At 43.2% G+C, this 27,819-nt stretch overlaps 1 protein-coding gene across 4 annotated transcripts; it reads right to left on the reverse strand.

Annotated features, from left to right (window-relative positions):
- Positions 1-723: 723 nt before the first annotated feature.
- RBL1 (RB transcriptional corepressor like 1) lies at positions 724-27,571 on the reverse strand. Of its 4 annotated transcripts, XM_053958619.1 has the most exons (22): positions 27,440-27,571; positions 27,183-27,316; positions 26,044-26,244; positions 24,641-24,705; positions 24,421-24,549; positions 24,155-24,315; positions 23,349-23,398; positions 21,508-21,691; positions 19,734-19,900; positions 17,736-17,848; positions 17,083-17,186; positions 15,159-15,296; positions 13,428-13,592; positions 13,120-13,255; positions 10,895-11,161; positions 8,656-8,834; positions 6,015-6,191; positions 4,581-4,652; positions 4,312-4,396; positions 3,797-3,963; positions 3,212-3,376; positions 724-2,966 (listed from the first exon to the last, which is right to left on the reverse strand). In XM_053958619.1, the coding sequence occupies exons 1-22, from the start codon at positions 27,569-27,571 to the stop codon at positions 2,796-2,798; spliced, it is 3,162 nt and encodes a 1,053-aa protein (XP_053814594.1). In that variant the 3' UTR covers positions 724-2,795. The 4 variants fall into 4 exon arrangements, with proteins under 4 accessions (XP_053814594.1, XP_053814595.1, XP_053814596.1 ...); XM_053958620.1 differs by lacking the exon at positions 27,440-27,571 and having other exon boundaries at positions 8,656-8,780; positions 27,183-27,312; XM_053958621.1 differs by lacking the exons at positions 13,428-13,592; positions 27,440-27,571 and having other exon boundaries at positions 27,183-27,312.
- Between the last annotated feature and the right edge of the window lie 248 nt (positions 27,572-27,819).

Genomic DNA, 27,819 nt, shown 5'->3' on the forward strand with positions numbered 1-27,819 from the left:
CCCAGAAGACAGTCAGCCTGTTTTCCTTCCACGGTCGTTGCCAGCCGCTCCTCCAAGCAGGGCTGAGAGCGTGAGCATTCAGCCCTGAACCGCTCTCCAAATTCCACAGGAACATAGGAGAGTGTCCCCTGCCGTCAGCCGTGTCATCGCTGGTCGGGCTGACCAAAGTGGACTTTGGGTGGACACGGCAGCATCTGCTATTCTATGAACTACAGATTAGTCTTTTAAAACAAAAGCTCTGCCAACAAAGAAGTCATTACAGCAAAATCTGCACAAATTGGCCTTTTTTTACTCGTAGAGCAGATGAACAAGAGTTATTTGAAAAACTGAGTTCATGCCAGCCTTATGCTTACCTGGAGCGACAAAACAAGCATGACACCAGGTGGTACAGATCTGAACCTGTCCAAGGCTGGTTCTTAAAACACATCAGGGAGGAAGGCAGCCAGGACCAGCACCTGGAGCTCATGCCTGCAGTGCTCCGAGATTAACTAACACAGCTCAGCTTTGCTGGAGTCACGCTGGCCTCTGTGGGCACATCACCTATCACTGCAGGGTTCTCTCCCTTCTGGTGCTTTTTTTGTGACTTCATGCAATATATTACTCACCTTCTCCCAAAATCTACACCTGACTAAAGCACAAACAGTAAAGAAACCTCTGGAGGAAACTTCAGACAAAACACATGAAATGTCATGAATTCAAACAGAAAAAAATCCCAAAGAAATCTGAGCATAAAAATGATAAAGGTCTTTAATATTACAGAAAATGCAGATAGAAGGCATTGTTTAATGAATTGGCACAGCAAAACAACAGGAAATACAGCAACACAGGTTAAAATACGTTTTAGTTGTTTATTATAAAATACAGATTTACATATGAAGGCACTTTGAAACCGTTACAAAATTTCCATGTAAGCTATTGTTTTAGCCCAAAATAGTCTTTAGACCACCTAAAAAGGTGAAGAATTTTGAACTGCAATCCAGTTGTAGTACATTAATTTTCCTATTGAAAAAACACTACAAATAACAACAATTAAAAAGGATTTTGGCTCCATCAGTTGTCTACTGTCAGAGAAGGCAGTGACAGTGTGGAGAGCAGAGACATCAGGAGATTTGCACAGGATATTGAAATAAAACCATGTCAACTAAACTCTCATCATACAATACCATGGAAAGACTGATGCTGTCATGCCTAACCATAAATTTCCTATCCTATTGCAGAAAGGCTGCAATCCTCCTCTTTTTATCTCAAAATCTGAAGACAAACATTAAAACTTGAATAAACTTAAAGGAAACATCTACATCAAACCTATTCCACTGCATGGCCATTTCCTCATACTGCAGCTCTCCCTGGGCAAGCACCTTTTTTTTAAAGTAAAAAAGTTTAAAAAAATCAAATATTCAAGTAGTTAATGACTCAAAACCAAGTTTGTAAACTTTCTGCTCCTTGCTGAGTAGCGTCCCTGCACACCTACACTTAGTAATCAATTTCTCCTTCATTGCTGCTGGCTAGATTCATTAGCTGAGGCTGCTCAAAATCATGGCAGTGTTCTCCCCTAGAACTGTGGATCTCACAGCAAATACTAATCCACTCAGCCAATGAAGGGAACAGAGCCCCTCAAGTAAGTCCTATGTAATCGTTCTTTTTTTTTTTTTTTCAGTTCAGTTACATAGAAACTGAAAATTACAGTGCTGAGAAGTTTCTCTATGGCTCTAACCTTAAATACAATTATAAAATAAGATCAAACTACTAATTTACAGTAATGGGTAAACCCTGACTTTTCTCCATTTTGGTAAAATAGGCCCTAGCAAATCCTCAGCATTAAAAACTCAGTCACACGAATTGGATGCTGCAATTTATATTTTTCCAGTGAACCCAAGCCTTCTATAAAACCTCACACATACACATCTCCTTATGTGATGGGCTTACATTCAGTGTAGATACTACACAAGAGGCTAAAGGTCTTCAGGAAAAAAACAAGAGATTCAATTTATTAAATTAATTTGTGCATTTGAACAGCTTTCAGATGACCAAACCCTAGCTGTTGATTTGAGCTGTGACTGTATTTCCTTATGGGTGAGCTGCCATGTGTATGAGCAGCATCTAGGGCAGGCTGCTCTGTGGCTTCCAATGTGCAGCACCACTGGCTCAAGAGAAAGGGAATTCAGGCTCACAGAACTGTATCTCAGTGCTTTACCAGAGTCCAACTTAAGTCACCACTATTTGTATTTTTAGATTATTGCCTTTGTTACTGCAAAAGCTGTCAGATACGTGTCACAACATACACTTTAACAGAAGTTCTGACAGTTCAAAACTACTCAGCTCTTCTGAGGCTAAATAATTATTCTCCTTCCAGTTACTCCACAGTAAAATAATGCAAAAAATTCCATATTCTTTTCAATTAAGGCACTTTGCAAGTTTCTTCTCCAAATACCAAAAGCTTGAGGTAACGTCACTGATTTCACTAATTTCTTTATCACTCTTATTCTAATAATAAAACCAGTATTACAAGCTGAGTTACACTCAGAACTCATGATGCACCAAATGAGGCTTGAGAACATCCAATACAGCTTTCACAGAACACTCTTTTGCTAAAACAGCTCACAGTAAGTTATAGCACAGTGTGGTCTTTGGGCATGAAGATCACTGGCATTTCCTACATAACTCTTACTTTTTGTGTCCTATGGAAGTCAGGTGAAAGTTCAGTGTTGAAGGAACTTGACAGTTGTCTATATACAAAACCAAGAAATAAATATCCAGCTCCGTAACTTAGAGATCCCACAGAAAGCAGAAGTTTTTTAGTGATTTGCTCTTTCACTGACAACATCCTGCAGACGTTTTAGTAGAACATCATCATTTTCCTGGCAGAGTCGCTTTGTGGGGGATTCAGTGTCACTGTCAATTGTTATTGCTCGCTTCTTACTCCTGTGTTCACCTTGTTTTATCATATTGTTGATGTCCTTCAAACTCTGCGATCAAGACAAAAATAATGAGTTACTCTGACTCCATTTCATACTTGCTCTATGTCTGAAACATCAGAGAACAAGAGATTATCCTGCAGCTCTGAGAGATGGAGTCTACATACAGAATTCTACCTTTCAGTGCAAAGTGAGAGACTATTCATTATAACACATCAGAGCTGCACTAGACCACATCCTAATTAGATGACAATTAACCCTTTCTCAACCACTTTCAGCCCTGTTTTTGTCTCTACCTTGGAAGGGCTGCCATTGAACTTGTAGAGCAGAGCAGTTCGAGGTGTGAGGCAGACGCCGTTCTTGTGAGGCGACACGTACACGGAGTGCTGCTGGGAGATGCGCCGGGGAGACACCGGCTGCTGCCGGATGCTGGGGAACGGCGACAGCGGAGGCGCCTCCATCTACAAGAGAGGACACGTCTGCACAGCAGTTCAATCGGAACATCCTGAGAGCAGGAACTTCACAAGAGAAGATTAATACACTTCCAGGTCTTCTTTAGAATATTTTAACTTGTGGCAGTGAAACAACAGATCAAGTAACAACCAAGCAACAGAATTAATCTTCCAGATGCCTTGCAGAGACAGTCCACAGGCATTTGAGCAAATAGGTATTGCATTGATGTAAAGAATTTGGAACTGGGTTTGAAAACTGAGCAGCATCTACATTTGTCCTCTTGAAAGGCTGTTAAAGCAAGTGCTCACACCATTACCTCCAATTATCTGACTTGACCCACACCAGGTGACAAGACAAAGTTATTGACATACATTTAACTGCCAGGAAAAATGATTCTGTGAGTATTAATCCCAAAATACTTTACTTACCACATGATCCTGGTTTGTGATATCGTACTTCAGTGCAAATGACTTTACTCTTCCTACGTAGACTGCGTTGTAAAATTTAATAAGATCTCCTCTCTCCTCAGTTTCTGACTCACTTGAATTCTCTGCTGCGGATCGTCCCAAGGAACTGCCAGCTTTCACAGATGAGTCTGACAATAAGAGAGCTTCAGATTTCAAAACTACAGCATTGGCAAACCAGACACTTCAGAGTTGAATTTATGATGTCCAGCTGGCAAGAACTTGTCCATAAATTGACCAGTTAAAGACAGGAGTTCAAGAAATGTGCTTGAGCCAGGAGCAGGGTATGCTGCAGGTACTCTTCATTTTTCTTTGTTATCAGTGTTGCCATCCAAGAGGCACTACAGTATCACTGACATACTAAGAAAATAGTTCCACCCAACTGTAAAACTTGCTCCACTTCTTACTACTTGACAGTCCAGTTCTTTAAAAGCCCCAAGTACATTATTGAAAAGAGCAGATTCCTTTGCTGTACTCACCTTCTGTCATCTCCACACCTGGGTTTGCATTTTTGTCCAATGGAACATCATCAGAAGTACTCCTCAACAAGACACTCCTATAAATCTACAAGACACCAGGGAAAAGCATTCTTGTCAAGGAAAGCAAGGAAGTCGGGGAGACTAGATGAAATCCATCTGAACAGGAACAAGTATTACACTGCAGAGGATCTGAGTTCTCTTATGAGCACAAAGACTTCAAAAGCTGCTTCTGAGCTTTACAGAAAGTAAAGCCAATGCTATGGACTTACGTGGCTGTTTGCCTGTGGCTGATTTCTGTAACTTTTCATTATGTCTTGAAAAGTTCTTTCCTCTTTGGTTACCTGGAAAAGAAAAGGCTGTTGAAGACCAAGTGCAAGCATGAAGGCTGGGCTGCTTAGGTCCAGTATGTAGCTTTTTGAGGAGTATTAATATGAATACATAATTTTAAAATGTATCTCTAATGATGAGAGCATGAAACAGCAAAGATTTTTCTTGTTCAGGAATTCCTTGTTTCTTAGCTACTAAACCTTTTGGTTGCTTATGATGCTTAGGCATTACTCCTTTCCAGACTTTTCTTCCAGTGACACTTAAAATTAAAGAAAGGAAATATTATTAAGTCCAAAATGTGTTTTCTGAATTTGGAAACTGCATCCCTAACTTTTCTAAACAGAAAGTGGGGAACTCGTGAACAAGACATTAGACAGGTACACATATGCAATTTCACCTTGCTATTCTTATTTCAAAATAGCTAATTTCTTTAAAGCGCTTTGTTTTTCAGTCATACATCTGTAATTTTAAGAGCAGACAAGCAACAGTTTTTGTAGTAGGAGCCAGGAGACAACGTATTAATGTCTCTGGCTAAGCTGTCAGGTCTCACACTGCACTGGAGACAGCATTCAAAAGTCTGTATTATAAATAACCCCAAAACAACTGTCAAATTACATGATAAAATACAGAGCACTGACTATTAAATGGCTTTGCTATCAGTATTGACATCAGCTGAGCCTAACCCATGCTGCAGTTAAGAGCACAGGTAGTCACAATTTAAACATCAGTTTCCGTCCACACAGTGCTCCTTTTCATTTGCCCTCAAGAAAAGATAATCCAGCTTCCTGAATTTTGTATCTGAATTAGGCTTGATGGACACTCTAACCATCAGCTCAAGTTTCAGTCAAACCAATAGTCCAGTTTCACAATCCAATTTAACAGCACCTTAAATTAAAGCTGGCAAATGAAGTAAGAAATTAACTACCTCAATTCCTCAGACTGAATCATCAAAAGCTAAAAGGATTTTTTGGGACTAGAAACCACCTTACATAAATTTGCTCCTGCAAATTTATGCACCTGCCTAATTCTGTAATTGTAATGGAATTTTTAGTTCAGATTGACAAATTGTCAAGATTACAAATGGGACAGAAAATAAATACAGGGCAATAAGACCACACAGTGCTTCATCTGTGTCAACCACTGCTCACTGTGAACACACTCAGAGAAAAAAAACTCTGTAAAGAATTTCCATCAACAAGCCATTGAGCTAAGATATGCAAAACAAGGAAAAAACCATACTGAGACTTCATCCAATTCTTGGAAGGACCTTCCCCTTCCCTCCAGTAATATGACACGAATTAATCAAACTGTAAATGCTGAACACACCTGATATTTTGAACATAAAATTCCATGAATTTCTTAAAACTACATGTTACCTTTGCCATGATATAAAAAGCACAGAGGAGGAGCTGGTCCAAATGCCTGTCTTTCATAAGATCGGCACAATGAACCAATGTGAATTCAAAACACGTCCATATCTTCCTGCGCAAGTCATTGGAAACATCCAGTTTTAAGCACAGATCACGCAAGCGCACACTTGCCAGATGATACACCTGGAAGGAAAAGACACACAGCAAAGAGTGTAGCCAAACAAGCTTATCCTGGCCTGCAGAAATAAAAAACATCAAAGCAGAGCTATTCTACAAGGGCCACAAAGATGATTAGAGGAAAGGAACACCTCTCCCATAAGAGATCTGGGAGGGTGGGAGTTGTTCAGCCTGGAGAAGAAAAGGCTCCAGAGAGGCCTTAGAGCCTCTTCTGCTGCCTAAGGGGGCTCTAGGAGTGCTGGAGAGGGACTTGGAACAAGGGCCTGGAGTGCCAATGGCTTCCCACTGCCAGAGGGCAGAGTTAGATGGGATACTGGGAGGGAACTCTTCCCTGTGAGTGAGGTGAAGCCTTGGCGCAGGGTGCCCAGAGAAGCTGTTGTTGCCTCATTCCTGGAGTGTTCAAGGCCAGACTGGATAGAGCACGGTCTAGCGGAAAGTGTCCCTGCCCACGGCAGGGGGTGGAATGATTTGATCTTTTAGGTCCTTTCCAACCAAAATCATTCTGGAATTTTCGGATTCAAAGACTAAGCTGTCCACTCTTCAACTGTTGAATCTCTAACACTTGCAGAAAATCCACCTTAAATAGCTTCTACACCATATCCCTCACTAACTAATTAGGCACTTTCTTTATGCTGGAAAGCAGGAAGGGGTAGTGTCATTTTCACTTGCTCTACTGAACAGGAGCGAGAAAGGGAACTAGGGGAAAATGATCATTGTAAGTACAATGATCACTGTAAATGGAAGGTCAAAATTTGAAGACAGATATAAGTCAAGGTTTTAGCTCTTCTTCATAACTAGAGGAATTATGTTGCCTATGACATGGTTAGTCAAAGACACAGCTACATTTGAAGCTCCCCCCAGCTGAGAGTAAAACTCCCAAAATGCAATGTTCTTGACTGCCAGGTGGCAGGAGACAACGTATTAATGTCTTACTTTATTTCTTACTCCTTTCTCAGAGAAACCTCCTGTCATGGGCAAAATCAAAGAACCAAAAGTTCAGACAAACAACGTGGCTTACAAGTGTTTCCAGAAATTATTTTTTGTATTAAAATGTACCTTAAAGATTGTTCATGGTAGAACTTATTACGTTCTACTGTATCTATACAGATACCCTCAAAGGGGAAAACCTCTGAAAATAACTTACCTAGTAAGAAAATAACAGCAAAGAAAAATCTTCCAATATTTTTGAGAGAGACTAATTTAGGGATATATTCTTTGTAGTCATTTAGACCAAGTTACCCTGCTTCCTCCAAAGACCCTTCACAAAATTCACACTGAAAATGAAAGCAACTGTAAGAAAGTAATCTGAAGTTTCTCTGAAGGACACCAAGTTCTTAACTTAATCTTGCATTATTTCAAACTCTTTCTAGAAACCTTAAGCTACTGTGTTATTCATCATGTTATTCATCACTGCTTTCTGAGCCCCCAGCCCAGCAAGATCAGCATTGCTGGGAGGACTTAAAAGTGGCAAAGGAGCATCTCCAGATGCTGGATCCACAGCAGCGCAGCTTTGAATGAGCGAGACACAGGAAAATCATCTCATGTCAGATCTGTCTAACCCTTGCTAATGTGGGGGCAATCAAAGTAGCCAAGAGAAGTAAAATCTGAAGTAAAGTATTCCTTTAATATTTATTTATAGACGCTCCTAATTAAAAAGAAATCTCATGGGTGGAAAGGAGAAAACTGGACTCTCTGCAACACTCAACATCTTTTTCCTTCTTCTTCAAGGTATATAAGGACTGCATGTGCCAAGCTTAAGGCAAACGAAGACTGAAGGTAATGGGAGCTGCATAGGCAGGCAGGCTCCAGCATGCTCACAAGAACAAGTACAGCACCTGTTATGTGTATATGGGATAATTTGTGAGTATAAAATGTTATATATATCTTAGATATATTATGCTGATAAGAGACATTCTTATAAAAGATTTTTAAGCACACAAGTCAGTGTTGGGGACTGCATCACAGTGTCAAAACCACCTGGACAGGAGGAAGGAGAACCTCATTTGCAAATGACTGAATGGGTCATTCCTCAAGGTGATCCAGGAACGCCAGGACAATGAATAAGTGATAAATACCGGATTCCAGGAACTCAATCATGGACATACATCACTCAGTCATGGACATACATCACTCCCCGGACATGGTTTTGTTCAGTTCGTCTGTTCATTGCAGAGAAAGAACTCCACATGAATATGTGAAGTACTGAGAGGAAGAAAAGGGACTCTGCCTCGGAAAGAATAAACTGTATAAAAACCGCTCTGACTGGACGGGTCGGTGTGAACATAGGGGACCCTGTGCTGTAGAGGACCTGTGCCTCACCCAGCGCTCGGCACTGACCCTTTCTGATTGGATTGTGGTTATCTTGGACCAAATTTCAGTTGTGTAATAAAAATCTATTTTTTATTAAATATTAAATTTGGCTCAATCAATTTTTACTCATAGCACACCCCTTATGAGTAAGGACACTCACCTTCCTGTAGAACAGTGCCAAGGAGCCTGTTCTCTTCGGTTTGCTGGCCACTGGCAGCTGCACTTCTTGTGCTTGATTCCCAGGAGGGTGGCAGGGAGCCTGAGCATCCACTTTACATGCCTGGCCTAAATTAATCGAAACGGGGATCAAGGTGATTCCACCCATGTCATTTGCAATACCTGGAGAGGATACACATACTCAGAAATAAACTGTTTGCTCTCCTTATGCTGCAGAGTCAAACAGCAAATCAAACTCATTTATGAACATTTGATACTGAAGACATCTCATCCTCTGTACTACAGTCTAAAAAGACTCTGACTCTCTGAGTCTTCAGAAATAGTAAAAATTACATTTCTGGTAAGTTTTAAAAGGAGAATCTGAATGTGAATGATCTTTTCTAAAGGCTATCTTAAAGTACAAAGTTTACAAGCAATCACAATTTCTATACTTGGTTTTCCAATCTATTGGGGGAAGGTGGGTATTCTTTTTTTTATTCTTATTCTGCAAAACTGGCAGCACATCCTATACAGTCCTCATTATTTTCCTCAGTAATCAAATTATCTTGCTGAAAATCTCCTTAAACATGAGTAGTGTAGAATTTTTATTTTAATCTTTAACTATAGACCCAATTTTTAAATTAAGAAATGGCTATAAACTCATTCCTCACATATAATTTTCAGATATATTCAAGTATCACCTAACTTCCACAAAACAGAAGTCTCACAGTATTTTGCTAATGTTAGCACGTAACTCTTATCGAGAAGTTCCAGAGCCTTTTGAGATTTTAACAGACCAAATTAAGACAAATTGCAGTAAATCATTAATGGAGCTGAAAACCAAAATACTGCTTAATGTGTGAGGTATATCTGGAAGGAGCACAAACATGATCCTTTCTCCAAGAGGAGAAATCCTCAGTGTGTTTGCCAGGGATCAGATGTCTCCAAGGATGTGATGTCAATATAAATGTAACATTTTTTGTTGCTGCTGGAGCTTAGGATCGCTCCTTTTGTTTTCTTTCTCTCAGAGAATTTTCTCCCATACATTTCTAAGAGACAAAAACGACTGGTACTTAAGAGAGACAAAAGAAGTTGCCATGGCTCAGGGTAAGGATGGGGAAGGGTCTCTACCTGGGTTTTTTTCTCTTTGGAAGGGAAATGATACCTCTAAATTTTGGCGGCTCCTCGCTGTTGGGTTGGGAGGAGGATGGTCCAGCTGCTGTTTACTGGGGGGAGCCCAGCCCTGTCCTGCTTCTGTGCCAGGAGTGAGCGCTTGCTCATGAGAGCAGCCACTGAACTGGGACCTCACTGGCACCCTGCCTCATTGGAAAGGGCGGCTGCCATCTCTTCGGGTGCCTCGGGGAAAAGACCTGGACCCCGAGCCCCAGCCCCTACCAGAGGACGCATTTCCCTGCTGTGTGAGGCAGCTGCTGCAGAGGAGACCCCTGCCCGCTCCTGCCATCTTCTGCCACTGCTCTGAGTTTTCGCTACACTGTAATCCTGCACCTCTGCCTGCCAGAACCCCCGCAGGGGCCGCAGCTCTGGAGTTTCTGCTACATCTCGTTTATTAGTCCAGGATCTGCTCGCCTCTGGTGTTCCAGCTTGCCGCTTCCGAGGTTCCTGCTGCAGTGCATTTCACCAGCCGGAGGTGCAGCGGGACCGGCTGTCCCTGAGGGTTCCAAAGGAAGCCCCATCTCCATCCCTTCCGCCAGCCCGCCCGCCATTGCCGTGTGCAGAGAGACGGCCGAGCTCGCGCCACAGCGCCCCCTGCAGCCGCGGGGGAATCATCGCCCTGCCCTGTCCGGCCGGGAGCCAGCGGCGCCCCCGCTGGCTGTGCCCGGAACTGTGCCGCAGGGGAAGGTGCCTGCGGCCGGGAGAAGGCTGCCGCTGGGTCTGTGCCTCTGGTCGCTGCTGCTGCCGGGCTTGGTGTTTGTTTGCCTTGCTGGACACACACACGCTAGGAAGGAACTGCTATTCCTCTTCTCATATCTTTGCCTGAAAGCCCCGTAATTTCAAAGTTATAATAATTCGGAGGGAAGGTGGTCATATTCCCCATTCCAAGGGAGGTTCCTGCCTTCCTTGGCAGATATCTGTCCTTCAAACCAGGATAGCCCTTGTTGAGAAAGTAACTGTTTTTTCAGAAAGAAAAAGCAACACACTTTCAAGATGCATGGTTGGTTTAAGCATAACTTAAGACTAAAGAAAACATCCTAGAAGAGAAGAAAAACAGCAGGAATTCCTACCATGCAGTGGGATAGTGACCTTCTGTCCTGCTTTTCCTGGTCCTGTAGTGGTTGTCATGGTCAGCACTGTCTGGGCAGGAGATACTGACATGTTTTCAGCACCAATGCTTGATGCTGGAGCAATTGTCAGCTTAGTTCCTTTCGTTAAGATTTTTTCCATATGGATTTCTTTGGGGCTGTCATCTCCAAAGAGCCTTCTCTTAGCACTTCCAGCTGTAGGAGAACTGTAGCGCTCGTGAACGGAGATTGGAGACAATGGCTGCATGTCTGGCATGTCAAGGAAGAAAAAATAAACCCAACAAAATCTTAACAACAGCAGCTTAATGGAAATACTTCTGCAGAGAATGGGAAAGGATACCTTCCAACTACACCAGCAGAGATCACTTATAGCTCAGGCCTACTCTCAGAGTTCACTGTTCAGAGGTGATAAGAACAAGATATGTAGTCTGACTGACTCCTTTCGCAGTCACCCCAGACAGCACAGTTCTGCCATCAGGTATCACATGGAAGCTGAGCTGCCACTCAGATCCACAGATACTGAGGAACACACAGGATCACAGGTACTTACTCCAGTCAGCCTAGCAACCAGGAATATTTGCAAGTGTTACTCCTGTGAACACATTCCTCTACAGGAACCCTGACCACACTCCTTGGACATGCTGTCTTCCCCATGTTCTGGCTTTCAAACTCTCTCTAAACTGCTCCTAGTCAGGTGACTCCGCCGTCACGTAGCCCCAGTTCCTCTCAGGCTATTCCGTTGCTTTCAAACATTTACTCCAGTAATAAGCCTGAAGTACACAGCACTAATGTACCAGGCTTCTGTTCACAGGGTTTTTGCATTTCTGCTGCAGTCTGTGACAATAACAGTGACAAGAATTTCCTATTTCCCATGAATCAAATTATTTGGATAACTGGGCAGGTAAGATTGATTGGAGACTGCAGGGATTGAGAGACACGGACCATGCTATGCAAGCAAAGCCCATTTATTACACTAGTCACCCGTATTTATAGTTCTCTAAGTTCTGTACAAAATTTTACACTCAGACCCCTTTGCCCCTGTTCCTGTAGCAACACAGTCTTTTCACTTATCAGGTCCCTGTTACATTCCTTTGCGCCAGCAATGTCCTTGTTACATCTTCTCTCCACAGAGCTGTCAGAGTGACCAGACACAATGTCTTCGCTTTTGATTTTGCCTTGAGTTTATCTCTCCCAGGGCTTCCCCTGTACCAGGGCCAAGAGGTCGACGGCGCTATCCAGCTCAGCTTCTGTAACTGTCTGATCTTCCACAGGAGACCTTACTTCTAACTCTGCAAAGATGGTTCTCTTGGTACCAAAGACAAATACACATTTCCCATCCCCATCATCCTCCCAAATGAATTTAGGAGAAGCCTCTAGTACCAGATTCTCAAATACGAAGCTGTGTCTCACACAGCCTTCCCCATATGTAAGACACCATCTCCAATCTGGTTCCTCTTCCATCAGTGAACCCTACCACAGAAACTGCTTGTCCATCTCCTTCCTAAGGAGTATTTTAAAAAACACCAAGCAGCCTTGTTTGTTGCCAGATAAACACCGAAGGAGACAACATTACACAACCCACCAGTCCGTGGAGCACGTGCAAGAACACATGGACCAGTGTCGGATACAACAAAAGCAGCAATTCCTAACTAGAGAAGCATGCAAAGGAAACAGCAGTGCTGGCACTGCTTCTGCACCCTCACTGTCAGGAGACAGTTCTGTGTGAGATCCAGCAATCTGCACAGAGCAGCTTCAGAGGACAAAACACCGAAGGCAAAGCATTGTCCTCCACCCCTGCACAAAAACAGTTCTGTAGGAAGCAGGAGTAAGTGTAGCACTGTCACTATATCTAAAAAAAGTGTCACCTAAACTCCAGTCAAACTCACTGACCATAAACTAACAGAAAGCAAAAAAAAAAAAAAAAAAAAAACCTGGAAAAATTCGAACATCAACGGACAGTAAGTGATTAGATGACAGATCACCTCAGAGTAAGGTCACCCTGGCATCAAGCCAGTCCAGAATGGAAGCACTGTCTGCTGCCAATGAGTCACAGCACTGCTTTGATGGGGTGCATCTAGACCTTCTCTTGATCAAATAAACTTCACAATTCTGAACTCTCAATTCAGGTTCAAGGTTGCTTTTTGCAATGACAAAGTGTAACCCCCTCCCCAAATTCACCTAAATTATATAAGAAGCCTTGAACTTACCTCGTCTTAAACTCCCACCAAGATCTGTCCGAACCTCTTTCACTCGAGGATGAATTATGGGAGATAATGGCACCATGGGCAAGTGCCCAAACCCACTTCCTCCACTGCTGGCCTCAAAATTACTGGGAAATATTACCTGAGAAATAAGAAATGTCAGTATAAGATAACAAATTAATTACCCTTCTTTGTGACAATCTATTAATAGATGATTTTCTGCAGTAATAATCTCATTTGAACAGTTTTCTGTATAAAACAACAAGTGAGAAAAAGAACATGAATTTCCTAGTAACAGGAATGAGATCACATACTTCTTCACAGGTTGGGACTTTGTTTTCTGAGGCCTCGAGTGCATTCCAGAGTGCTGAGTTCCGAGTCCAGGCCAGACTCTCCAGAATCTGTTCCTCAATGCTATTGAGGTGCTTCACCATGTCTCTGGAAAGTCCTTCCTCAGACCGAATCAGCACTTCAATAACCTGATGACAATGACACACACACACAGAGCAATGTCACATTGCTCATGTTTAACACCATCTAACTGCTATTTATTTCAGGCTCCTGTTCAAAATGTCAACATTTTGAGTGCTCCAGTCTCCTCACATCTTCATCTTCCCCAACCTTCTTCTAATCCCTTTTTGTTTAACCCCCTTTCCCAAAGCAACCTGGGGGCTGGAAGAGGACAGCAGATATGCCATCAGTGCAGAACAATCCACCCCAGGGGTCTTTAGGGTCCTCTCTCACCCCTGCTAACTGTGCACAAGTGGAAACACTGGGCACACACAGCACTGACCTGGGAGATGTGATCAGGTACAGCTGCTCAGCAGGGGATGACAGCCCCAGCATTTCTGCTCTTGCAAATAAGAAGCCCATAACATGAGGAGCTGAAAAACACTGCTTTAAAGTTTCATTTAAGAAGCACTCAGAACCCTTAACATGGACAAATGAGGGCTGAACAGAGCTGACTGCAGTATCAATTTCCAGCACAAGATCCACCCTGTGTTATTCCTGTCAGAGGAGCATTCAGCCTATTTTGCTAAAGCTCCAGAGATGGAAATGCCATAAAAGCTCCCTGGAAGACCTATTGATATGTTTGGTTATTCCTGCTACAGAAGCTACACCCAGAGAACAAAGTTACAAATGTCACAAGTCTCTCTTGTGTGAGACCTTTGCAATGGCAATTTTTGTCCAAACAAGAGTGCTGCAAGAATATACACTGAATAGATGAGAAAATTCAAATCAAACATAAATCTGTTCCATAAATGGATGTGCACCAGTTTTGATGGAGGCTACCAACAGCCACAGCAATATTGACAGATTTGTTACAGCTCCAATACTGCCCTACAGCTGAGGAGTAAAGGAAAAAGGAAGGACAGATAATGAACCAGCTTTCTCAAAGGCTTCAATTTTTTGGTTGCTGTCATCTAAACAGAACTACTTGATTTATTCAGAACTAATCCCAATAAACTGCTAGGTATCCAGCAAAAACTGGAGGCATATGGATAGGTGATAAAAGGATTGAAGTTGATGAAGATCAAGTTACACTGGAACTGGGAAAAATGTGGTTAAATGAAGAGCAAAACCAGAGAAAACCCTGGAAAAGATATTCTATGTTTTGTTACGTAAAGAAAAAGCCCCCAGACTTAGCAAAGCAAACCTGTGAAAAGTAGTAGCAGCCAAAGGCAATATTTCAGATCTGTAGCTGCTATTTTAGAACTACATTGTAGTCAATAAATATAAATAATCAACAAAATATATGCTTGAAGGCTTTAGTCCAATAAAAGTTCATCTGCAGTATGTTACAGATCAGTACAATTTACAAAATGGGGTTTTTACTTTATATTTCAGCTTCAGCTCTGGCATTACACCTTCCAAGTAATACACTTCAGGACAGTCAGAATTTAGAACAGGCCCTAATGCACAGTTAACATCAGTCCTTGTCTTACCTGACTCCCTAGGGAGGAAGAGCATCATCCTCTATGACTCTCAATCCAGTAACATGCCATTTTTAATACAGATCCTGTCCTAAGCCAGTGTTTATTTACCTTGTAGAAATAGAATGGCCTGAGGTCAAGAACTTCAATGATCCAGGGGAAGGTGCGAGGGGAGCTGTAAGCGAAGAGCACAATCTCCAAGCAGCATGCGAGGAGGGAGCGGTGAAAGAGATCCTGTTCCAGGAGAGCCTGCAGAGAGCACACAAAATGGCACTGGCCTCAGATTTGAGAAATAAAAGTTGGAATTTTGTGGCACTAACACTACACAGCTTATTGTTGGAAAGAAGCTGGCTTCTTCTCCCATCCACAACCTCCTTTTTATAGGGAAGTTGGGGAGAACAGAAATAGAGTAACAACACCAAAACTATCACATTTTGCACGCTATGGACAAATGAACTGGCCTCCTTGCTGTGCAACATAAAGCAGAGCAAATGCAGCGCTGTCTAACATGAAGTATTAGTACTGTTTATTGGGTAAAGATAATAAAAGTTATCTGTTGTCGTGGTTTGACATGGAAGTGAATTTTTTCAGGAAGTTGGGTCAAACCAATCAGTGGTCAGGTTTGGATATTGGCACCTGGAGTGACCACTGAAGGCATGGACACGCCTCTGAGAACACAGGGGCTTAGAAGCAAGAACTCCCAGGGGAACTCTCTCTTTGGTTCTGGTCAGAGTGCAGTGCAGGCTCTCCCCTGCCCAGCCACAGGCTGGGTGTGGGAGGGGAAGCCATGCGGCCTGGACAAGGTAGGCTGAGGGGGCTGAAGGACTGGAACCGAGCCAGCTCCTGCGGACAGAAGGGTGGAGAGAAGCAGAGATGCCTTTGTCCCCCAACCCGCAGAGGGAAAGAGACAGGGAGTGTGATGGTATCTGAAATTTGCCAGCAGAGGAGAAGAAGGAGGTCGGAGATGCCCAGCGTGGGAGTTGGGAGTTCTGGGCAGAGATTTCAGCCGTCCAAGGAGTCTGAACTTTTAACCCTATCCTGGGAAATGAAGGCTTTGTAAAATATTATTCCTCCTCGATTTATAGTGGAAGAGAGACAATCTGGGACCTGAGATGTTAGAAGAAGAAGAAAGAAAAACTACCAGCACAGGAATGGAGAGAACAGAGAAAAGCTGAGGAGGGAATGGTGATGCCCTCTGTCTTCAGGAAGAAGAAGATCAGAAGATCTCTGTTCTTGGACCCTCGGCCCCAGGGGAAAATCGGGGGGACTGTGGTCCCAAGATGAGAAGCTGAACTGTTGTCTCTTTTGGTCCGTGGCAAAGCATCCTTAAAGGAGCCCTATAGGCAGTCTGTCCATGCATGGTGGTGAGAGCACTGTGACATGGAAAGGAGAGTGTCACACTGGCAGATTTTCTCTGGGCGGTGCCATGTGTGACATGGAAACACAGGAGGTGGCAACTGTGTTTCCTGGGAGGTCTATGGTACAGAAGAGACGCCTCTCTCTCGATGGACTGAGTATTGATTATCTGAAGGGTGGCAACTTGATCAGGAATCCGGGGTGATGTCTCACTGTGGTAGTTTTGGAAACTGGGTGGGAGGAGGAGTGTTTTAGAGGATCTTCATCCTGGATTTAGTGTGCGTGTCTTTTATATTAGTAGTAGTTTAATAAAGTTTTTTTCTTTTGTTATTAAGCTTGGGCCTGCTCTGCTCTGCTCCTGATAACATCTCACAGTATTTATGTTGGGAAGGTGTATTTTCATGGGGGCACTAGCATTGCGTTGCGCCAAACCATGACATCCGTCCATAAAGATCTAATTCTAGAAGGCAACACAAATTCAAATGTTTACTTATGATAGTTATACTGGTTTAAATAGTAGAAGAAAAATACATTTTGGCAGCTCCCACATATTTCCCCTTTTTAGTATTAACAACATACACAGAGTGCTTTACAGTGCTTTGTTCTGGAACTGCCTGAAGATAAACTCCAAGAAACAATTACAAAAAGTGCTCTAATCTTTCACTGGTTCTTTACTTACAGTCAAATCCTTCCCATGCAGTCTCCGTGTTTCTTGCACCATTATAGTCTCCAAGATCTTATAGTACAAGATCTCTGCCAGTTTTAATCTGTTTACAGCAAAATCTGAAATTTAAAATCAACAGAGATTAAGTCCAATGCCACTGGCACAAACAGGGTTAAGTAAACTCAGGTAAACTGAGCAGCACCTGTTCTCATCCAAAACAATAGCTCATGTGAGTACATACATACTTTGCAAACAAAAAAAAAAAAGTTCAGAAATCCACTAGTCCCAGGTACAGCATGAAATTCCGTAAGTATTTGAAAGGATTATTTATTGTAATATTTCTTGTGATGTAATTTTGCAATAATAATTTTCCTACTTGCTTTCAGTTTCATTTAGATTATAAAGCTAAAAAGAATGCAAGTTTCCACTTATTAAGAGTTGCTTTTCCATGATTTCTTGATTATCCCAGTTTGAACTGCACCCGTGGGTTTACTCTGCCATAAACTTTTATTCTTTACAGTGTACTGCTTGACAGCAGCAGTTTTCTGCTTGGGTGTATCCTGGGATAAAACAAACTCCACTATATTAAATAAAGAAAACAGTATAGGTACACATTCTGTTTGCCCTGGTTTAGTATTTTGAAACACCCCATGCCTTTCACTCCATACCTATGTGAGATCCTGGCTGCTCATCTGTTGACTGAGTGTAGCTGCAACAGAAGGTCTCACCAATTTCCTTCACTCTGCTCATGATGCTTTCCAAGGGGCTGCGGGCACAAGACCTGAAGCCAAAAGCAAAGAAAGCCTTGTTTGTATAAATTAATATCCAGTTTAAAAAATAAACATCAAGAAACAACAATAACCATAAAACCAAAATAAAAAGATAAGGTAATTACACCAAGCATTCCTCATCAGCAAGAACCTGTATTACACAGACAGAGGAAAACATAAAACATACACAAGGATCAGGTCCTCTCTTCCTAACAGGGCCAGGGCTGATATGCAGATCTTGGAACGAACGCAGGAGAAAGCAAAAACCACAGCAGCACAGTGAGGAGAAAGATGAACCTGCCAGGAGTAAGGATACTACAACAAGCAACCAACCAAAGGCACCCACAACACCACACAGGCCAGGCTCAGTTTGAGGCAGCACAGAAAAGCTTAGAGGGAAGAGGCAGCAGCATCTTCCCATTTCCTACCAAGACTGGGAGAACTGATGAACTCCACATTGTCACTGCCATAAAAAAGGGCCATAGTATCTCTAACTGGAGATGCTCTTTCTGAATGCTTCTGAATTTTCCAGCAACTCTGTTTTAGAAGACAGTGGCCTGTGGCTGGTGTCAAATTAAGACACTAAATTACTCTGAAAAGCCAGAACTAAAATCAGCTAAGGTTTCTCTTTGAACAAAGTCTTCTAATTAACTTCAAAGCTTTTCCATGGAATTTTAATTTGAAAAAGAAAATACTGAAAAGCATAGAATATTACGCAGTCCCAACTATAGTTTCTCCATTTCTTCCAGGGACACAGTATATATACCTGAGTGCTTGCTGAACTCACATCCAGGATGAGCAAAGTACTCATCACAGCTCTTGCCAAAGGCTTACGCAATTCTTGTTCCCATTTTAATATTTACCTCTCTCTTGAGAGTCTGGTTTATTATTTGGAACAAACACATGTTTTATCAGAGATTACAGACCCATTAATGTCTAAATTGTACAGTATAAATAGTATCAGTCCTTATATAAAAACAATTAAAGAAACATTCAAAACAAATACGTCCCACAGAGCACAGTTGCAAACTTTTAGGAACTAGTGCTAGCAAAACTTTCAAATATACATAACTCCAAAGGTGAGAACAGTAAGTAATATTTTTTACCTGTTTATGATGGTTACTTTAAAAGAAACATTGCTTCTGGACTCCAAATATTAAGTGCTAATACTAAATGTCTATTCTGATTTGAAAAATACATCTGGAGACACCGTAACACAGCAGGACCTTAACTTGGAAAGGTATTAGGCAAACACCAAGCATCTTTACAGGTATTTACTATTCAATTACTGCTTTTTATGAGCTATGCTCAGGGTGGAAGGCAGTAATCTGATGTGTGCTCAGGGAACAACTACCAGAAAATCCCGAGTGGGTGCTGCTGCTATTCCAGGTCAGCACTGACAGTGACCAGGGTCACTGCAAGGCACATCCTTGTGCCGTGGGGTAAGACCAACATACCCTACAGTAGTGTGAAGGAAAAATGGGCAGCCTGTAGGCTGCTCCTAGTTTTATCTTCCCAGCTGAGGGTGAAGACTGCAGCTTGTTCACCTGAACAAGCCCTTCTCCAAAACCTCTGCCAACATGGTTACCACACCTTTTAATTGATAAGTACTTGTTTAAAATGTAAACAAACAAAAAATGCATTTGGCTTTCAATCAGACAGACAAATCAGCATCAGCAAAAGCTGAAGCTCCATTAACACAACGGTGGTGACAAACGTCAGATGGGGGTGTGTGTGTTCAGCCATCCTTCTCCAGATAAAATCATCGAGCAAACAGAAGATCCTTCAACAAGAAATAATACAGAGACACAGACCAAAATATTCTGCCCCAAAGAAAAAAAAAGCCAAAAGATGAGTTTCTGTGTCAATGAAAGCAGCTGAAGTGGACATACTCACTCAAAAATAGCTGTAAGTTGTTCACTCGGTGCATTTTTCAACCCAGCCACCATGCTCTGCAAACGGCTCACGCTCTGTGTGGCCGAAGCCACAGGAGTGATGGCAGTTTCCTTTTCTCGCAGGTATCTTCTGCCAGTCAGTGGAGTTGAAGGTGCAAATGACCTTTTCTGTCAGACAGAGAAAAATAATAAATAGAAACCAGCCAACAAAACTGTCTCAATTACCTTCCAAATGAGCATCTCCTGCAAAATTCCTTCAAAGATTAAAATTACACCACTAGTACAACTACGTGAAGGCTTCACTTGTGAGCTCAGAAGTGACTAAAAATGAGCCCAAGTTTTCCCAGGACTCCATAAATATAAAATATAACAAATCTTCAAGCAGCAAAAAATTAACTCAAAGGGATTTTATAACTAAAACACAGTAAAACAAGACCTAAAATCTTAAAAGCTGTAAATTTTTAGGTTAATTTGAACATTGAAAATACAGGGCATGGAAGAGGAAGCACATGCTCCCATTCTCAGTCCCTGACTGCATTAGCTGGGTGACACAAGGAGTGGGTGGCAGAGCTGCCCAGGAGAGGTTCACAGGAGAACATTCCTTGGGAAGCGGGGCTCCCTTCATCCTCCATCCAAAGGATGAAGTGGCACTGAGCAGATGGAGCGGTGTGGACTGCACTTACCTATTTGTATCCTGCTCTCTGGAAGTGACACAATAATGTTTTTGGTTTTAATTTTCTGAACTGACAACATTCTGAAGATACAAGGCAAATAGTGAGAAAAGGTGAAGCCTGCAGTCGTTGTGCATAAACAGTAATATTATTACTGTAATAATATTACTGTAATAATAATATTACTGTTTCACAGTATATAGTATTAATATTATTATTTACAGTATATAGTATTAATATTATTATGTTTTATTTATTATTATTATTGTATTATTATTATTTTTTACTGTATTACTGTTTTATTAATACTGTATTATTAATACAGAAACTGAAGCCCAGAATTAATAAAACCCTTTCCAAACTCCTATCTTTAATTTGCCTGAATATGGATTACACTTATATTTGGGGGAAAAAGCTAAGACATATGATTCATTTACACTTGTACCAGCATCTTAGAATAAGAATTCTTATTTTTTAATTGAAATGTAAATCAAACAGCATATGGTTCTTTCACACGCCAATACTATTTGTCCCCCTTATCCAAGATTAAAAGTAATTAAACAACTGTTTTCATGCATGTCAACTTCATTAAATACATTTTACATTTTTAACCAAAGTGAAACATTAGCTCGGTTTATAGGCTACTTTTTGTAACAAAGAGAGACTTTGTTGAGGCTTATGCATGAATCTTCCTACTCTTCTATGGAAAGTAAAGTTGACTTTTCCTTTCCTAAGAAAGGAAACAGTGGGAAAATTAATTCAGTGTCAAGGTTTTGTGGTATGATTATGGGGTATAAATGAAGCTTGATCAAAACTAAGACCTACGTGTCTGGGTATTAATTACTTACTGATTTCTCTTGGACAAAACCAAACTATCATGTGAAAGTGCACTCATTCTGTTTAAGGAATAGTTATTTTAAAAATTACACAGGAAAAAAGATACGAATTTTTCTCCTTATAGCAAGGCAGCACTGAAGCCTGTGTTCACCATCTTCCTCTCAGGAAGAAGAAATTTTAAGTCACCTCAAACGATTCAAAGAGTGTATAAGGATGAGAAAACTTGAAGGAGATCTTCAAGTGAGCTTGCCATGCTAAATGAATCACCTTTTCAAAATGCTGCTGCAGATGACACTCCATGTGAGCTCTTGCTGTTGTTTTCTCTCCTGGCACATCTGCAGGGAATTTTCGAGTGCCAATTTCTTCTTCAGCATCAGCTCCCAGGAAAACTCTCTCATCAAAGTCACCCACGGTCAGAACATACTCTTCATACTCTTTATTCAGTGCTTTGCTGAAAGAGAAGCCCAGGTTTGATACCAAAGGTTTAACTGTTGATGAAACAAAGAAGGCGCCCCAGGAGTGCAGGCACAGCCCCAAACCAACACAGGGCCAGAGTTTCATGCTCTGGACAGCAATGCTGCTCCCACCTCCCTGAGCATCCTGCCCCTGGTCATCCCTGCCTGCCCTTTGACCCAAAACCTCTCCAGGATCACTGCAGGAATCATTCTTCTACCAGCATTTGGATCTCAGTAGGAAGAGGGAAAAACCAACTTTGCTTTCACGCCAGTTGTGAATAAACCAATCTGGAAGTGCTCAGCTGGTCAGAGGTTAAATCTGTGCACCAGGGAGAACTACACCCAACTCACTCTGCTGCATTTCTGGCTTTGCCACTCTGTAGCCCATAATTTTCCTAATGGCGCAGAGGAGGGGAAGTGAGGAGTTACCTGCCTGGGTTTTATTTCTAAAATCACCACTGACTTGTGATACCAAACAAATCCTTAATTTTCTTTTTTCCAGCAAACCCAGCTGGAAAAAAGGAATGTGTAATCCCACCAAGGTTGCAAGGCTTTAAACATATACTTGGGAAGGAGAATGGAACTTCTTGGTGAAAATCAGAAATGGCTTGAACCAATAATCCTGCCTGCATGTGGGTCAGGAATGCAGTTCCAGCATGTATAATAATGGAATATAACAATGTATTCACAACACAACCAACTCTGTGATCCCACAGGAAACCTGACTGTATCACAGGTTCAGCTGTCCTATGTCTTTTAGGAAAATGTAAAGGTCTGTGGAAAGTTGGACCAAAAAAAACCCAGAGATGCTTACAAGAGTGTTTGAGATGTCAGACTACTTGCAAAAGAACAGGGACTACTACATCATTCCATATAACAGTGTTACTGAAGGAATACTAGTAATCTTAAAGCAGAAAATACTAGGAGAAAATCAATGTTCAATGATCAAAGAAAGAAGTTTATATCTAAATTGAGGTGTTATCCACATTGTTAAAACAATTGACTCTGTGCTCAAAATTCCCAAAGCAAATCAACAAGTTAAAAGCTCACAAACAAAAGGCAGAAACAAATTAATAGGTATTTTTGCAAAAGGCAAAATAAATTGACAAGGATTTTTTATAGTTTGCATTTAAAGTAGCTTTCAGAAGTGAATTCATAGTTTCTGAAACAACTATACTTCCGTCCCACAGAAATTGTTCACCTCCTTTTTGTGGTTTTGCAATTGTTGCTTAGTTTCCTTTTGAGTCTATCTGCTGTATCCAGAGATTTATACACTCAATTAGAGATAGAGAAATAAATTTAGAGATTTCCCTACTTGGGAATAATATGTGTATAGAAACACATCTGTAACCTTCAGAGCCAAGGTTTTCGTTTGCATTACATTATTCAAAGGTTACAGTTGCCAGAGAATCAGAGCAAGCACCAAAAAACCTGGTATCAAGAAAAAAAATCTCTGCAGCTTGAACCCCTGACATGGGCCACACCTCTGATCCAAACAGTGTTTCAGCCAGAGAGCAGCTTTGGTGGTCAAATAACCAAAACCCATTAGATATGACAAGACAAAGGAATAGGAAATCCGAGATTTAGTACACAAAGGCCCATGCTTTAGACATGAACCAAGCCCTATCATCAAGAACAAAAGCTGTAACTTACCTATTTTCTGTAAAGTTGCAAAGATCCAACAGACAATCTCCTTTTAAGATCTAAGAATAAAAAGCAGAAGTATCTTAGATAATAAAATCAAAACGGTTTCAAGTGTGAGAGCATGATGGTTTTAGTCAAAAAGAAAATGAGATTTAGGTGCATAACTGGACTCTTTTTTTTTTTTTTTTTTTTTTGGCCTAGACCAAAGGGCTACAGTGCCATTACCAAGACAGAGCACAACGCCCAACTGGATCCAAGCTCCAGACAAATTCACTGCTCAGAGCCAGCCCTGCAATGCGACGTCTGCTCACTGCTGGCCTAGGGACTGACTCGATGAGCAACTACAAAGAAGCTTCCACAGAGCTTGGAAAACATTTCCAGGATCAGAACTAGACAGGACAATTTGTACATGTGCAACCTCAACCTCTCCTTCCAAAGCATTTTGCTCAACTTCAAGAAAAGCAGCAGGATCCACACCCCCGTGACACACATCCCATACAATTATTTCACAAGGAGATCACTTTTTTTTTGCCTGAAGAAAACACCATACTTCATGATTCAGTTTCACACTGTCAAGAAAGGAAAGATTCTTCACTGACATAAAAAGCTGAAACAGAGGAGACCTTGCAGCACACAGCATTAGAAGTGTGAGGGAATTCTGCTCCTGCTAAAATACAAAGAAAACCTGAGCCAGCCTGAGTTCCTTTGCTTATTAACAAGTTCCTTTGCTCTCCCCTGTGGAACCTGCATGACTTAAATGATCTTGAGACCACCACGGAGCACCACCAAGTGCTCGTAAAACTCACAAGATGTACCTTCCTATCAAACAGCTTTGCAATGTATGGTTTGAAGTAGTGCTCCTTTATGCCTTTCGCTTCCACAAGGAGCCCGTCATGCAGCTCGCAGAGCATGGCAATGATGCAGGGAGGATCCTCGGAGGCTTTGATCTCCAGAGCGTGGAATTCCACTGGTAAGCCTGGGAACCAGGAGGAAGGGGGAAGACAACCAACCTTCAACTTCATTTCAAATGAGCCAAGAGAACAAAGCACACTTGATTGTAAATAATCTATCCCCATCATACCTTTAAATGATGGATTTAGCAAATCTCTTCTGTTTGGACACAGAAGGGCATTGGCAAAAATCAGGTCCAAGCAGCACAGAAGTAAATGATACGAATTTACTAAATCATCTCCAATCATACGGAAATTACCTTTAAGAGACAGCACATCACGTCAAGCAACACAACAGAAGTTCACAGCTGGGAATGTATACAAACCATGCAGGCGAAGCAAGCAGCCTACCCTTAGTGTACACAAAGAGAGTCCAGCAGAAGTTGAAGAGATCTTTGACGCTGCACGGCACCCGCCTGTCCACAAGAGAAATAGGGGGAGAAGTTACTCTTCAATTCCAGGAAGCCAAACCTTGTTCTACAGTTCAAATTTCATTCCATTTCCCTGCTTAAAACAACAGCTGGAGTTGCTGTCATAATTCCACACTAAGGCACAGTCTAAGCTACATGTCCTGAGTTCAGTTCTCACTGACTGACAGACAATGCTTGACCTGGCTCCACAGAGTGTCCTGCACACATCCACAACTTCTCAACCCTGTTCCCAAGCCAAAGGCTGCCTCTGGCCTCTGACCCTGCCACACTATTCTGTTGGTGTCGTACCTCCCACAGAACCCTCCTACAGGTGGGGAGGTGACAAAGGCTATATATATTCCAGTGATGGTTTTTCCAAAATATTTTACTAAAGCATCAGCCATCCCTTCAGAACAGGCAATTACAACTTGCACTACAGCTCAGCTGCTGACTCCTGTTTGGAGCAGAACTATCCAAGCCCATGGACTGGAAGACCAAGGAAGACATGACACAACCCACAGAGCAGCCAAAGCTGTGGTGGCACCAACCAAAACTGCTCTGAGAAAGGAACACCAACAGAGCACCCAACAGAGCACCTCCCCCTGCACTCTGCCTGTGTATGTGGAGCTACACTGGAGCATTGCACCAGAACAATTATCCCCCCTCACATCCAGAGAACCCACATGAACTGATAAAAACACCTTGCAGATCCACAGCTTGGCTCCCTCATCCCCAAGGTTACAATCTCACTACAAAGCTGTCACAGCCACATATTCTTGCAGGGAGTATGGACAAGCTCCTTTCAGTAAGGCAGACATTCCATGTGTGTATTGAAGATGACACCACACATTCCCAAATTTATCATAAAAATGAGCACATCAGCTGTAACTTCCTCCCATTTGGTGTTTCCACTCATCTGGCAACCACGCAAACACCCGGCAGTGCGGAGGTCACAGGGATGTGACAGCCCTCGAGCAGAGGGATCACAGTGTGATACCAACCCCCTGCCAGCACTGTGCCAAGACAGAACACTGCTGAGCTACTTCAGCCATTTCTGCTAAATGTTTGAAGTGTTGATCTCACTGTAGTACCTTGGAGCTAACCCAGCTCAGGGTACCTCTCCCCACCACACGCCGACACTCTGACTGTGGGACAGCTCCTGTGTTACAGCAGCTGCATGTGAAGCCCAGCTGACCTGAGCTGCACCCACCAGGCTCAGGGGTGGCTCTGCACTGGCTGCATTTCAGAGTCAAAGAGACCCCACCACTTTGGAAATTAATTTTTGTAAACGTGGATTTGGTATAACTCTTTCCAGGGAAAAGTCACATCAAATCTAAAAAATACCTCTGCTTCCTGCTTCGATGAGGTTTGGAACTTTCTTCATAAGGGTTTTGAAATATATCAAAAAATATTGGTTCGAACTTTTTGAAAATCACAGTTGACACTTCAAAATTTCTCTCCAGCCTCTCAACTCGCTCTCGGAATTCCTGGGGCAGGTTTGACATGTCCATCCACTTCTTCATTTTGCTAAAAAACTGAATTAAACTTAAAAGAAAGAAGAAAAGTATGTTTTGAGCTTTAACTAACTTCCATTCTAAAATTTTAAAAAGCCAAAATGCAATATATTTGCTCCTTTAAAGATTGACATAATTACTATGTAGGTTTACAATTTATTTTGATAAGACTCCCAAACTGAATGTTATCAGCTTTTTGCCTTTTATTACTCTGGGGTTTCTCCTTGACCCTCTTTAAGGCACGGGAACATTAACTTGATATGGAGGCTGCCAGCACGGCTGCGTAGAGCAGGGCAGCGGTGAACAGCAAAGTGCAGGCGCAGCTTCTGCGTATGCTGACGCAGAGGTAGGACAGGCAACAAAACAAGCCAAGAGTCGATGCCTGTCAAAGTTACCTGCACAAAAACCTGTCAGCTGGAGATGTAAATAACTGACAACCCCTCCAACAGCTCAGCGGAGAGCGGGGTCTTTAAATGGAATGAGCAACATTCCGGGCTGCATGGCCCCAGGTCAGAAGCACAGCGACAGGGCAGCTGCTGCCGGGGCCGTGCAGAAGGTTGAGTTCAGTGATCACCAGTGCTGTGTTCCCAGAAAAACCAGCGGCTGCCAGCACTCCATCGGGATTTGGCCTGAATCCCGAGTCAGACACACCTCGTACCGGGATGGCACACGCCGAGATGTTTGTGGTAAAATTAACTACGGAGAGAAACAACTGGTGTGTGTGGAACAGCTGCTGGTCCGACATAGGTGGTTTCCTAAAGGCTTGAAGTTGGAAATTACGCATTTGCATCTAATTGCCATCTGTAATAACAGCGGATTTACTGCTTTAACCTCGCCGCGGCTGGCAGCGCTGGGAGCGAAGGAGCGGCACCTGGACTAGCGGCTCTGGCAGGGCAGGGCAGGGCAGGGCACTCCCGGCGCTGAGTGCTCGGCCCCAGCAGGGACCAGCCCGGCAGGCGAGGCGCTCACCTGAGGCGTGCGGAGCGCAGGATGCGGGTCAGGGAGACGCCGTTCCCCTCCATCGGGCTGCTCCCCACGGTGGGCACGCGGCTCCGGCGGCAGGCGACGTACAGCGCGCAGGCCAACCAGTGCAGCGCTTCGCCCTGCGGGCACGGGCGCCGCGGTCACCGGGGCAGCGCCGCGGTCACCGGGGCAGCGTCGCGCCCCGCAGGCTCGGCCGGGGCGGGACCGCGCCCGCCCGCCCGGCCCCACCCGGCCCCGCTCACCTCCAGGCTGTAGGTGCCCCGCAGCACCGTGAAGTCCTGCAGCGCCTCGGCCGCGCTTGCCGCGTCCAGGTTGAGCTCCTGGCAGAGCCGCTCCACGGCGGCGCCGGGATCGGCGGCCCCCGGGCGGGACATGGCGGCGGAGCGCGCGCCAAAACCGCCGGAAGGGCGGGGCTGCTTCCGCCACGGGGGCGGGGACACGGGCGGGGGCGGCGGTCGCGGCCAGCCGGGGTCACCCGGGGTCACTGTCTGCAGGCGGGCGATCGGTGCTGGCGGGTGCTCGCGGCCCATTCCCGCGCACGGCTCCGGGAGGCCACGGCAGGAGCGGCTTTTCCTCGGCCCCCGGCGCCCTGGGACACGCGTGGCTGCAGCATCTTCTCGGC

Source organism: Vidua chalybeata, chromosome 17 (assembly GCF_026979565.1).
Source record: "Vidua chalybeata isolate OUT-0048 chromosome 17, bVidCha1 merged haplotype, whole genome shotgun sequence".
Lineage (NCBI taxonomy): Eukaryota > Metazoa > Chordata > Aves > Passeriformes > Viduidae > Vidua > Vidua chalybeata.